This window comes from Pristiophorus japonicus, chromosome 10 (assembly GCF_044704955.1).
Source record: "Pristiophorus japonicus isolate sPriJap1 chromosome 10, sPriJap1.hap1, whole genome shotgun sequence".
In the NCBI taxonomy this organism is placed as follows: domain Eukaryota; kingdom Metazoa; phylum Chordata; class Chondrichthyes; family Pristiophoridae; genus Pristiophorus; species Pristiophorus japonicus.
Window position 1 is genome coordinate 184,514,065 of NC_091986.1, and position 14,559 is coordinate 184,528,623.

Genomic DNA, 14,559 nt, shown 5'->3' on the forward strand with positions numbered 1-14,559 from the left:
ACCTTTGGAAAGAAACCCTAGTGTTTGGTTTGCTTTTTTTAATGTCATTGTTAACCCATGTCGCAACTTTTAATGATTTGTGTATTTGTACTCCAAGATCCCTTTGTTCCTCTACCTCACCTAGACTTGCACCCTTCAAGTAAGAAGTGATCTCCATATCCTTGTTACCAAAATGTAGTATGTTAGGTGTTAGCTGTGGCTCACTGGGTAGCACTCTCGCCTCTGAGTCAGAAGGTTGTGGGTTCAAGTCCCACTTGAGCATAAAAATCTAGGCTGACACTCCAGTGCAATGCTGAGGGAGCGCTGCACTGTTGGAGGTGCCGTCTTTCGGATGAGACGTTAAACCGAGGTCCTGTCTGCGCTCTCAGGTGGACGTAAAAGATCCTAAGACACTATTTCACAGAAGAGCAGGGGAGTTATCCCCGGTGTCCTGGTCAATATTTAACCCTCAATTAACGTAACAAAAACAGATTATCCGGTCATTATCACATTGCTGTTTTTGGGAGCTTGTACGCAAATTGGCTGCCCGCATTTCCCACATTACAACAGTGACTACACTGCAAAAGTACTTCATTGGCTGTAAAGTGCTTTGAGACATCTAGTGGCCATGAAAGGCACTATATAAATCCAAGTCTTTTCTCACATTTATCGGTGTTGAACTTCATTTGCCAATTATATGCCCATTCTGCAAGTTTATTAATGTCCTCCTGTAATTTGTTGCAGTCCTCCTCAGTATTGACTATCTGGTGTCATCCGCAAATTTAGAAATTGGGTTTTTGATTCCAAAGTCGAAATCGTTAATATAAATTGTGAACAACAGTGGCCCCAGCACTGATCCTTGTGGAACATCACTACCCACTATCTGCCACCGTAAATAGCTATTTCTTTTACTCCTATTCTCTGCTTTCTGTCTTGAAGCAAGCTAGCTATCCATTCTGCTACTTGTTCTCTGACTCCGCATTCTCTGACCTTGTTCATCAGTTTATTATGGGTTACCTTATTGAAGGCCTTTTGGAAAATGTAGATAAATTACACCTTACTACATTATCATTGTCTACTCTGTTACCTCTTCAAAAAATTCATTGAGGTTGGTCAAGCAAGACTTTCCCTTTTGAAATCCATGCTGACTATTCATTCTTATATTTTTGGTTTCTTGGGCCCCAAGTTTCCACACGCTACAAAACTGGCGCCCCTCCGAGCTGGGTGCCCGTTTTTTGCGCCGAAAACGGCGCCGGAAAAAAACCGCGCGATTCTGGAGCGCCCTGCAGTTCCATGTCTGCTTGGCGCGGCGCCCAGGGGGCAGAGCCTACCACTCGCGCCGATTTTGTAAGTGGGAGGGGGCGGGTACCATTTAAATTAGTTTTTTTCCTGCCGGCAACCGTGCGCGTTGGAGCGTTCGCACACGCGCAGTGTGAAGGAAACATTGGCACTCGGCCATTTTTGTAGTTCTTTATAGCTGTTTAATTGTTGAACATTTTTAAATAAAAGCACATTGCCATCAGCACTGAGGCTTCTTGCAGCAGTGAGAAGGCTGCAGGAAGCCTCAAAGTTGAGGCACCCTTTCCCGACGGCCTCCCCCCCCCCGCCCCCCTCTGCCGTCGGGAATGGCTGCTGAACTTGTGAGGCTTCCTGCAGCCTTCTCACTGTCTCCTTCCCCCCCCCCCCACTGCCCGCCGTCTGGAACGGCTTCCTCCCCCCCCTGCTGCGTTCGGTCGGTCAGGCCCGCACTCCCTCCCCCCCCCCCCCGGTCCGCCGTCGGGAACGGCTTCCTCCTCCCCCCCCCCCCCCTGCCATCGGGAACGAACGGCTGCCTCCTCCCTCAACTTGTGAGGCTTCCTGCAGAATTCTCCCTGGCAGAAGCACTTTCACACAGGTAGGAAGATGGTTTATTTAATCTTTTCTTTGCTTATAAATGTTTATTCAGGTTGGATTTATTTGTAGAAGTATAAATAAGGATTTATTATAGAATTTAATGACTTCCCTTCCCCCCCCACCTCGTTCTGGACGCCTAATTTGTAACCTGCGCCTGATTTTTTAATGTGTAGAACAGGTTTTTTCAGTTCTACAAAAATCTTCACTTGCTCCATTCTAAGTTAGTTTGGAGTACGTTTTCACTGTGGAAACTTTGAAATCAGCCGTCAGTGGCCGGACACGCCCCCTTTTGAAGAAAAAATTCTGTTCCAAAGTGAAACTGTTCTAACTGACAAGAACTGGAGAAAAAAAAATGTGGAGAATTGCGATTTCTAAGATAGTCCGTTCTCCACCAGTTGCTCCTAAAAATCAGGCGCAAATCATGTTGAAACTTGGGGTTTATATGTTCTTCTATTTTCCTCTTTAGTAGAGATTCCATTATTTTTCCTACCACCGATGTTAAGCTGACTGGTCAATAATTCCCTGGATATGTTCTATTCCCCCTTCGTAAATATAGGTATTACATTGGCTGTCCACCAGTTCTCTGGTACTACACCTTTTTGGGAGGTAGGAGGGAGAGTTTCGAGCTTTATAGCAAATTGTGTGAAAAAATTTAGCTGTTACCAGCCAGATATTTTCACGAATTTGGTGCCTATAATGGTGGGAGTGGAGGAGGCGACACAGCACGCTGTGGAGACTGAGGCTGGCGAGAGCAGTGAGTTGGGAGAGGAACAAATGGAAGGACAAAAGAGAGCGAGGAGGTTCTTGGACAATGCAAATGCCTCCCTCATGCAGGAGGTCGAGTCACGTTGGGGTGTTTTGACCCAAGGAGGGCATGGGAAGCCCAACCCAAAGGCCTACCAGAAGATATGGGCCGAGATAGCGGAGGTAGTGACCAACGAGGTGCATGAGGGCAACCAATGCTGCAAGTGATGGAACGCGACCTTGTGGGATTCGCAAGAGTAAGTATTACATTTATTTACAAGTACTTATATATTTAAATAATTTGATTTGCCAGAGTCATGCGTGACTATAATCAAATGTGAGGTCTTTCACTTTTACTGGGAATATTGTACTCAAAGCTTGTGGTCACGGTGTACGTCTTTAGGTAAAGAATGATATTATCATCATAATCATGATTACATCTGTTGGTTATATGTTGTATCAGTCTCTGTGACAGTACCTAACAATCTATCATGCAATGATCACATGCCATGCCAGAAGAAGCTTTCAAGGAATAGGGCAGAACAGAGGCAAATGGGGAGACGGGGGGCGGGGGGGGGGGAGGGAGGGAAACAGACAGGACACGGGCGGGGGGGGAACGGGATGACGGGACAGGATGGGGGCGGGGGGGGGACGAGACGGGGGGGGTGGACGGGATGGGCGGGGGATGGGGGGACCAGCCACCAGCGATCTCACTGACATTGAGGAGCGGGTGCTCTCACTCGTGGGGACCCACTCCCAGGTGGCCACGCAGGCAGCTTCAGAACCTGAAATGATGCCACGTGAGTAAAGTGTACACCGTTGCGTGAGGTGAAGTCAATAGATGCCACACCCACTCATATCCAAACAATAATCTAAGATAGATGATTGCTAAAAGTGTCCTCTAGATAATGATGGCCTCATGAGAATCATTGCAATGCAGAATGTGTTGATGGTCATGAAATTTGATGTCTGTGATGATTTTGATAGCGGTGGTGCTTTTGTCGTGCATATGCTGTGCATAGCGCTGTAATCACCTTGTGACCTTAGCACCCCCTTCTCCTCTAATAACCTCATTTGTGTTTTGCAGCACAGCCAGCGGTGTGTCCCAAGACAAGACTACTGAGCCAGAAGGTGTGGGCGCGGGGCTGGACTCGCTGGACGATCCTTCATCTGGTGCTGAGGAGCTCCGATTCTCGCCTGTCAAACTGCTGGGTCCATTCTCAACGGATGACAGTGCGGACTTTGAGGAGCCTGCTTCGCCAGGCTCCAGAAGACATTCGACCCCAAGGCCATCTAGTGCTCCTTCGGCCATTCCCAGCTCCACTCTGGAGGTACCAGGCCGAAGCACCTCGCCACAGGGCACCCCAGGTGTCCCCAGGACGGTGCCGACCCCACGGAGGTTTTGTAGATGCGGCAGGTCTGCTCCACGAGTGCCAGATGGTAGAGTTGTCCAGGAGGACTGTTGACATAGGTCACCAGATCCTACTTGCATTGGGGGAAATATCCTGACAGCTGGCCAGCACCTCCGGCACCATGATGGAGTACGTTCCGCAGATGGTGGAGGCCCTGGAGGCGATAGCCAGGAACACTGGTGGCACAGGCCTCCCAGCGGTCCCGGAGCGCGGCACTCTACTCCTAGGTTCTGCACCCCCAGTGCCAATGACACATGAGAGGCAGGAGCAAGATCCTTCAACTTTTCCACAGCAGTTTTTTCGGCAAGCGAGATTGTGAGCGATATGTGTGCGAGGTGCTGAAAGTGACACTGGGCGATATACTAGGCGTTAGTTTCGGCAAATGTGATCTTTACGACAAAAAAAAGTGGACGGTCGGTATTATTGAATCGCGGAGTTACATATATGCCGAAAGTAACGCTATTGCCTAGATGATCCCCTACTTTTACTTCTCTATCTGTTCTGGTTCATTCCACTACGAGATCCAATAGTGAATCCTCCCTTCTTGGGCTTTTTACATATTGGATTAGGAAGGAGTCCTGCACATATTGTACAAACTCCATTCCCTTATCCCCTGTACCTACCTCTTCTGTCCAATTAGTATCTGGGTAGTTGAAATCCTTCATGATTATTATTCTTTGTTTCTTTACTCATTTCCCTAATTTCTTCCTCTACTTCCCTTCCATTTTTAGGTGGTCTGTAGACTACACCCATTAGTATGATTGATCCTTTATTATCTTTTATCTGTATCCATATAGATTCTATTTTTGTCTTGCTGATAGCTGCGTCACTTTTTTCTGCTACCATTATGCTATCCCTAATAAGTACAGCTACTCCACCTCTACTTTTCTATATACGTTATACCCTGCAATGTTTAATTCCCAGTCCTGATTTTTCTGTAGCCATGTCTCAGTAATCCCTACTATGTCTGGTTCTTTGCAAAGAATGATTGCCTCCAGCTCCCCTGTTTTAATACGGACACTGAATGCATAGCTGTTCAGACAGTTTAACTCATTTTTAATAGGATTTCCTCTCACTTTACATTAAACACCTTTTTAGACTCCTGTTCTATAACTCTATTTCTATAGATTCTAGTAGTTCACCAATAACTGAAGTAACACTAACTGGCCTGTAACTTCTTGGCTTATCTATGACTTCTTTGTTTGAACAGTGGTCTGACATTTATCATCATCCATTCCTCTGGCAATATTTTCCATTCCAAAAAATTTTGGAAAATTGTATTCAAAGTCTCTGCTATTTCTTCTGCACTTTCCTTCAGGATTCTTGGATGTAAGCTATCCTGTTCAGGTGATTGTTTTATCCTAAGTTGTAGTAACTTCTGTCTGAGACTGAACCAGACTGTTCGTAACCTTGATGTCATATTTGACCCTGAAATGAGCTTTCGACCACATATCTGCAGCGTAACTAAGACTGCCTATTTCCACCTCTGTAACCCTGCCCTTGCCTCAGCTCATCTGCTGCTGAAGCCCTCTTCCATGCCTTTGTTACCTCTAGTCTTGATTATTCCAACACACACCTGTAGTAGTCACTGGCCTCCCACATTCTACCCTACGTAAACTAGAGGTGATCCAAAACTCAGCTGCCTGTGTCCTAACTCGCACCAAGTCCCGCTCACCCATCACCCCTGTGCTCACTGACCTACATTGGCTTCCGGTTAAGCAACGCCTCGATTTCAAAATTCTCATCCTTATTTTCAAATCCCTCCATGGCCTTGCCCCTCCCTATCTCTGTAATCTCCTCCAGCCCCACAAACCCCAGAGATGGTCTTCCCTCCTGAGCATTGTTGATTATAATCGCTCAACCATTGATGGCTGTGACTTCTGTTGCCTAGGCCCCAAGCTCTGGAACTCCCTGCCTAAACCTCTCTGCCTCTGAACCCCTCTTTCCTCCTTCAAGACACTTTTTTAAAAAAAAACCTCTTTGACCAAGCTTTTGGTTACCTGCGCTAATTTCTACTTATGTGGCTCGGTGTCAAATTGTTATCTCATAATACTCCAGTGAAGCGCCTTGGGACGTTTCACTACGTTAAAGGTGCTATATAAATACAAGTTGTTGTTGTTGTCCTTGACTTTTCATGTTCTAAATATGATATGTGCTTCTAATTTTCTAGGGGTGTTTCTGCCATTTGGCCTAGTTTTACAGCCATGGATGGGTTCTGCAGCAATGGCTGCTTCTTCTGTTTCTGTAGTGCTTTCATCACTATTGTTGAAACTGTAAGTAACTGAACATAACATTTTCTCCATGTTGAATCTATGAATAATAGGAACTAATGTTTGGTATTTCAAAAACAGGTTGACCATTCAAATTGACCAATTTGAAATACCAATATGTATTCTATTTTTACTTTTTGAAAGAAAAAGTAGTGGACAACAATGTTGATACACAGCAGAACAGGTGAAGCTGTTTCAAATAACTCCTTCGATAAGTAGTTAATAATGGGATTGGAGGCTACAGTACTGAAATGTCCCTAATCAAAGCTACATGTGACATGTGACCTCTGTGACCATGGTGTACTCTCTCTCCTCGTCCTTTCGACCTCTCTGCAGTCTTTGGCATAATTGACCACACCATCCTTCTCCGTTGTTCAGCTGAATGGGACTGCTTGGTTCCATTATTACCCAGCTAGAGCATCTCTAACAATGTGTTTCCTTCCTGCTCCTGCACTGTTACCTCTGGAGTCCCCCCAAGGATCTCTTCTTGGCCCCCTCCTCTTCCTCATCTACATGCTGCTCCTTGGCAACATCTTCCAAAAATATGGAGTCAGGTTCCACATGTATGTTGAGGACACCCAGTTCTTTTCCTCCAGTACATCACCAACCCTTCCACTGCCTCTATGTTGTTAGACTGCTTGCCCAACATCCAGCCCTGGATGAGCTACAATTTCCTCCAGTTAAACATTGGGAAGACCAAAACCATCGTTTTCGGCCCCCGTTACAATCTCTGTTCCCTTGACACCTAATCCAGCCCTCTTCCTGGCCGATGTCTCTAGTTGAACCAGACTGTTCACAACATCAGCATCCTCTCAGACTCTGCGTTATACTCCCAGCTCCATATCCTCTCCAGTAAAATGACCACCTACTTTCACCTCTAACATTGCCCATTCCCACCCCTGCCTCAGCCCATCTGTTGCCGAAACTCTTATCTATGCCTTTGTGCCTGCCAGAGGCGACTATTCCAATGTTCGTCTGCCTGGCCTTCCAAACTCCACCCTCCATAAACTCCAGCTCATCCAAGACTTGCTGCCCATATCCTATCTATCACTAAGTCCCACTCACTCATCGCCCATCTGTTCGATGACCAACATTGGCTCTTGTTCCCCCAATTCCTCAAATTTAAAATTCTCATCTTGTGTTTTACTCCCATTATGACCTCGGCCTTCCCTATCTCTGTAACCTTATACAGCTCTATAACCCTCCAAGAACTCTGCTTTTCTCCAACTCTGGCCCTGTGCATCCCCACTCCCTTTGCCTCACCACTGGTGGTCATGCCTTCCGCTATCTAGTCTTAAACTTTGGAATTTCCTACTAAATCTCTCCACCTCCCTCTTGTCCTATAAGATCTTGCTTAAACCCACCTTTTTGACCAAACTAAGCCATGCCTCCTGATATCTCTTTCTTTGTCTCATTGTCAATTTTTGTTTGATTGCGCTTGTATTGAGACATTTTTCTATGTTAAAGGTACTATTGTTATTATAGGGAGGCAAACTGAGATGATAAAATACCTTACAGGACATGCTGGTTGTTGTTATAGAGGGCAAGAGGTTGTTTGTGGAGAACATAGGCTGCAGTTAATTAGCGGAGATGTGGGGATGAAGGAATAGTTTATGTAGACCATTCCCTGCCCTGCGAAAGGACTGAGTTTGGTGAAACTCATTCCATGTTTTGTGTTATCAATAGAGGCAGAGATGGGCAATGTTACAGAGGTGGAAGTTGCACCTTTTAGTCATTCATTGTAAAATGTGGATGTATTTAATGCTATCGGTAAGAACCCACAATGCTATAGGGATTTGATATCCCATTAACCAGGTTCTTGGTGCATTGAAAAGAGTAATGTTTTCCCCTTTCTTTACTGTTATCCTGGCCTGCCCCCCTCACATCTCCAGTTCTTGCACTCATTCCACTAGTTTTGAACTAGGAAGGGTGCAGCTATACCTTTGATATAATGGTCCGACATTCACTGTTATTACCCCTTTGTAATTGACCGCAACTTCAGGACGTAGCGCATTCGCATCCAAACGCGGAAATCCTGAAGTTCCGATCAGTCATTCACCTCCGACATTGGCTGCACTGTGACCCCCCCCACCCCCACCCCCACCACAACAGCCGGTGATCAGTAAAATTAGGGAAACTGACAAAAACTTGGGCTTTTCCACGATAATATCACTGTTAAATACCCCATTCGGATTAGGTGTAACTGGGGTTTTAGCAGTGTATTGACTGCCGAACAAACGTTATGGCCCTAAGAAAACTCATTAGAATTTGGTGGAATGTCTCCTTTGCCAATTTTAATAAAAAAATAACATTTATAAGAAACTTTAAAAATAAATTATTTTAAAAAAAATTGTTCATCTTTATTTCAGGTTTATCTTTTCCCCCATGCGAGAGCCCCAATCTTTGTTTTGCGTTTTGCAGCTCCTTGTCTGTTTGGCGCGGCGCCCAGGGGGGCGGAGCCTACACTCGCGGGAGGGGGCGGGTACTATTTAAATTAGTTTTTTTCCTGCCGGCAACGCTGCGCGTGCGCGTTGGAGCATTCGCGCATGCTCAGTGTGAAAAAAAACATTGGCACTCGGCCATTTTTGTAGTTCTTTGTAGCTGTTTAATTTTTGAACATTTTTTAATAAAAGCACATTGCCATCAGCACTGAGGCTACCCTTCTCACTGTCTCCTTCCCCTCCCTCCCCTCCACGGCAACAACCCGCTGTCTCCTTCCCCTCCCTCCTCCTCCGCGGCAACAAACGGCTGTCTCCTTCCCCTCCCTCCCCTCCGCGGCAACAAACCGCTGTCTCCTTCCCCTCCCTCCCCTCCGCGGCAACAAACCGCTTTCTCCTCCCCCCTCCCGCTCAGCGGCACGAACGGCTGCAGAATTCTCCCTGGCTGAAGCACTTTCACACAGGTAGGAAGATGGTTTATTTAATCTTTTCTTTGCTTATAAATGTTTATTCAGGTTGGATTTATTTGTATAATATTTGTAGAAGTATAAATAAGGATTTATTGTAGAATTTAATGACTTCCCTTCCCCCCCCTCCCCCCCCCACCTCGTTCTGGACGCCTAATTTGTAATCTGCGCCTGATTTTTTTTAATGTGTAGAACAGGTTTTTTCAGTTCTACAAAAATCTTCACTTGCTCCATTCTACTTTAGTTTGGAGTACGTTTTCACTGTGGAAACTTTGAAATCAGGCGTCAGTGGCCGGACACGCCCCCTTTTGAAGAAAAAATTCTGTTCCAAAGTAGAACTGTTCTAACTGACTAGAACTGCAGAAAACTTAAATGTGGAGAATTGCGATTTCTAAGATAGTCCGTTCTCCACCAGTTGCTCCTAAAAATCAGGCGCAAATCATGTGGAAACTTGGGCCCGGGATTCCCACTAAACTACGCTGATTACAATTGCACGTCGGAAAAGCTGAACTTCTCGCCACAGAGATCACGAGATCTTTGTCGGAAGCTTGCTTCGGGGTCTTGCTTCCTCGCTGACTGCAAATTATGGGCCTATATGATTGAAAACAAAACCAACGTGTTATGCTGCACCTACCACTATTCATTTGATTCAGACAATTTATGAGCTATGGGAGAGAAATCCCATTTGGGGCGCTAACTTTTAAAAGTTGAAAAAAGTAGCACCAGCCGCGAATGTTTCTCAACTTTAAAAAAATTCGGGATTTGCGCTCCAGGAAGGAAGTAGAGCGCTAAAACCTGGAGCACAACAGGCAGCAGGCATGGCGGTAGGTATGCAGTGCTGTACACTGGGCCATGCAGCTCTGCCGCATAGGAAGGCTCCTTCTCTCCCTTAAAGGGAAGGGCCATCGCTGCATGCTCTGCAAGGCAAAAACTTACCTGGTCCCCGATGGCAGCTGCGATCCGGCCCGACTGCAGCAGAGTCCCGTGTTGATCGATCGGCTGCGAAGGCAAAGAGGTGGGGGGGGGGGGGGGGGGGGAAAAGAGAGCATTTAAATAAAAAAATTTCACCAACCATGGCCACCTCACCTTTAAGCATGCCCCCGAAGCGCCCGGTCTCCCGATTAAACACTTCGTGCAGCTGCCGGTGTTTTCGCCCAGCGATGCTGCAGGGGACGGAACCGAAGTTCGGGTCCGGGGCGCTACCGCGGTGATGCATACGGTGATCGGGGCGCAACATGCTACCGCCGCCGCCGCGCTAAATTTAACAGGAGTCGATCTTCTCGCCGTGCCTGATTGGTAAGTGCTTAACGTCCCATTATCGCTCCCCTCCCACCCCAGATAACGGGAGGCGCTAAGGAGGCCAATTTCTAGGCCTATGGCTTTAGAATCAGAGAACGATCTCTGTATTTAATTGACTGATTTTGCCCATTTGAAATAATCACACTTACTTAGTGATTAAAATGGTATGTTTGCCTATCTGGAATTCTGAGTATAATTTACATACATTCTGTCTTCTTGCCGTTCTCCATTTCAGCTACAAGAAACCAGATATAGAAAAGCTTGAATCTCAAGCACAGGGCCACATGAAGCACTTTACACCGTCGCAAATTAGCATCCGTATTGGAATGGATGACAGGCAACCAGATCCTTCAAGGCTCAGTGCCTGGGACCGACTAAGACATATCGGTCAATTATCTCTTAATTCACCGACTTCTGACAAGCGATTGAATCAGAGTATATCGCTACATGAGGAACATAATAAATGGTCTCTGCTGGTTGGTGAGAAAATTGAAGAGCAAATCTAAGGTACTGATGAGGATTATGAATTGAAAAAATACATTTTTAAACATTGTGTCCAAATAGTGTCCATCTAACTTGAAGCTCATTAAATGGCCAACTGCAACAAAACTAGACTCTGTCAAAGGCAGATGTATTCTTATTTGATGTACTCAGTGTACTGGTGAAGATTAATCTGCTTCATTAATATTCACTTGTTTTGAACCAAAAGTACACCTTTCTCAACCAGCAGTTTCTGAGATTTAGGTTTGTGAAAAGGCTTGAAAATATCATTTTGTACTGAAGTAATGCTAGCAGCTTTACTCTTTTGAAGTGAGTGGTTGGCATTGTGCACAAAACCTCAATAAAACCAAATAATTTTGATATTTTACTCAGACTTTGAGAATAAGAGAACAAACAATGGTTCTGTACATTTCTCTAATCCTGTTGTGCAATAATCAGTGACGGATTATGAACAGAGTGAATTCCTGTAAATGTTACTTGATGGCAACTTTAAATCTTGTAGGCTTAATTTCTATTTCACTTCTTAAATCAACAAATTCTTAATATCAATGTTTATATCTTTCTATCATACCATCTCTTTTGAAGTTGCCAGATAGAAAAAGATTGTCCTGTTTGTAAAAAATCAGCCAAACTAGGCAATTCTTCCTTAATAGTTAACAATTAAAACTGCTGTGTCATGTTCAGATCTGAGTGAAGCTCATAAATAAAGATGGAAAAAAATTGACTCACTGTCTGCTTTTTACCGATGTGCCGCATACTGGTTAGTACTAGAGCTGAAGGTCAGGAATGGCGATAGCCATTTCCTCTACTTTTGTCAGCTTTCCTGATTTTAAACAATAGCGCCAAATAAATCACTGAAGGGTAATGTACTTCTGAATGTGACATTGGAGATATTTTTTGCATCAGTCTGAAACTGGCCGATAAAATGCTGATATCACTTACAACAGCCAGTGGTTAACAGTACAGTTACAGCACATCATTTGTTTTGTCACATACAGAATTCCTCAAAACTAGTCAAATTTGAGCTTCAGGATAGATGACATTCCAAAATCATACTGAGCAGCAAGCTGACAGAGTAGCAACTTTACCACAAGATGGCCGGAATCCTACCAGCCCTGCGAATGCGGGTTTGGAGGCGGGCTCGCTGTCAAAATGGCTGTGATTGACAGTGAGTCGGAGGTCCGCTCTGAACCCGTCTCCTTGTAAGTTTCCAAAGTGTTGAGTCCTGCTGCGGATTGCAGACCCGGCACTAAGCGGCAGGTCAGGCAATTGTGATAGTGAACAAGCTGCTTAAACCTATTTAAGCAGCATTTTACCAGATCCAAAGGATTTAATGAAGTTTCTAACAAGCTTCATGTCCCTCGGGGAACATATCAGGCAAGTGTGTTGGGTTCTCAACAGCTCCCCATTGCTTTGACTAGTTGACAGTTGCTGAAGTGGTATAAAAGTTGCCATTTCACAGCTGTTCACTTTCCAATCTCAGAAGCTGAAGCCTTCAGGATTCGGAAGAGAATTTTTAACTTCATGCAGTTTGGAAGTGTTTGCAGTGAACTCTCTATCCACTGTCACCTCCTTGGAGCAACCCCTCGCACCATTGACGGATCGCTTCTGTCATTTCAACTTCACTTGCCATCTATTCCATCAGCATTCCTTGAAAAATTCTCATCTTGGTCCTCAGAATCCCACCACGATCAGCCCCAACACCAACATCACTAAACACACCAACATCACCACCAAAAACACCAAACTTTCCCGTAATCACCTGACGCTGCACAGGACACAGGGGAACAGCACCCAACCACATTGCTGCCTAATGCTGGCCTTGTCACAGCCACATTTACTTCACTTGATGCTGTACACCCTGGCTGCCACATGATGCGCCAGGTTGGTACTACCCCACACCAGCACCATTAAGCATCCCTACAATGCCCAAGCTATTCCTTTCGCACTCATCACCATGGCGGGGGGTACCCTTACGTCTCACCATTCACTACAACTCACTAAGCCGCTTCCAAAGGATCTCACACATCTGTCCAAGAACGCAAAGTATTCAAAATAAAGATTTCAATGTTTGACAGCACATTAGCAGAAACTCTACATGAACATTGGCTAAAAAACCCAAGTGCCTACCCTTGTGTGTTGTTAGTTGGTATGATTGAACAAGCATGAGGGTGAGTGTGAGGTGTGGCTAGTGAGATGAGGATGTGATAATGTAGATAGGGATGGGGGGAGGTGTAAGGTTAGTTGGTTTGAGTAAGGATGTGCAGGAGTAGAGTAGGGAAGGCAGAGTGATGGGGATGTGATGAATGGCACAGCAGGATGAAGTTGATTTGTGGGTTTGCAGTAATGCTTTGTGATCTACTGAGATCATTGAAAGGTTTGCGCCACTGCAACCAGGTCCTCCTGACAACATCCCTGTTTGTGTCCTCCTGTGCAATGTGCAACCAGGCTGTGTTGGTGTCCTGGGGAGGTCTCTTCTGTCCATTGGAAGAAAAGAGAACCTGCATGCTCTAACTCCCTCCATAAGCATCTGGAGGAAGTCATGGGAGACTCTTTGTGCAGTGCTCGTCAGCAGCACAACTGTCAAAATGAATTTGCGCATGGTCCCTTTATGGAAACCGGCTGATGACGCGTCATCAAATGACATAATCAGACCTGCTTCCTTCAGTTAGCCGGGAACCTCACAGGGCGGGCTTAACAAGCCCCATCAATGGAAGATTATTCACACACAGCGCAATGGAGCGGGGTCGCCATGGACCCGCCCGCTTGGCGAGATCACGGCCAATGTGAGCATTCAAGTGCACATTATGGTAATGGTGACATGCTCTATTGTCTTGTGCTCATGATATCTTTTTCTTTCCAGCGTGCATTATTATAGTCACGCTTGCCATTCAAGGTAATTCAATTCTACACTGCATATAAACTAAGGAACAAATGCATGAATGAATAAGCCTTGAAGTAATATTGTATATAAAATATATCCGTAGCAAATATAGATTTTCTAAGTGTAAGCTAATTAAAGGTATGGAGCATAAATTGATTTGATGCAAAAAATCCAATTTTAAACATACTGTATTTTTGCTATGCAATTTGACATTTTTGTAATCACTAAATATTCTTTTTAAGAACCAATGGATGTTTGAGTTTTTTAAAAATGCATGAAGAACAATGTAAGCAGTTTATCTCCAAAGATCATTGTTATTGTTTAGCTTATGATGCAGATTTTTATTTTAAAGAAAGCATATTCTTTAGGATTGATATGATATATTGATATTGTATAAAATTTGCGTGAGACTGGTCCACCCTTTCTCCAGTGGAGGATGAAATTTTGAGGTTTTTTTGTTACTCTATATTAATGTTGAAAGCTGACTTCATGAATTAGGTACAAGAATCTTCGGATGGGGAAAAAAAATAAAGCTTCTGAAATGTTATGTTACAACAACTTTTGAAAATTTGCCTGGTAGAGAAAATTAACTGTTACAATTTTAGTTTTTTAAAAAAAAGGCCATAATGGTGTACACATATACATTGTATAGAAGGCATGCTATGTAACTGA

General features: G+C 44.7%; 1 protein-coding gene across 1 annotated transcript in view; it reads left to right on the forward strand.

The window, feature by feature from the left end:
- Positions 1 to 14,039, forward strand: part of LOC139274653 (copper-transporting ATPase 2-like) — a 94,882-nt gene extending 80,843 nt beyond the window's left edge. The window contains exons 21-22 of the mRNA XM_070891332.1: positions 6,199 to 6,301; positions 10,738 to 14,039. Of these exons, the coding sequence (XP_070747433.1) occupies positions 6,199 to 6,301; positions 10,738 to 11,008 (374 nt within the window). The 3' untranslated portion in view covers positions 11,009 to 14,039. The remainder of the gene's footprint in view (positions 1 to 6,198; positions 6,302 to 10,737) is intronic.
- Positions 14,040 to 14,559: the final 520 nt, after the last annotated feature.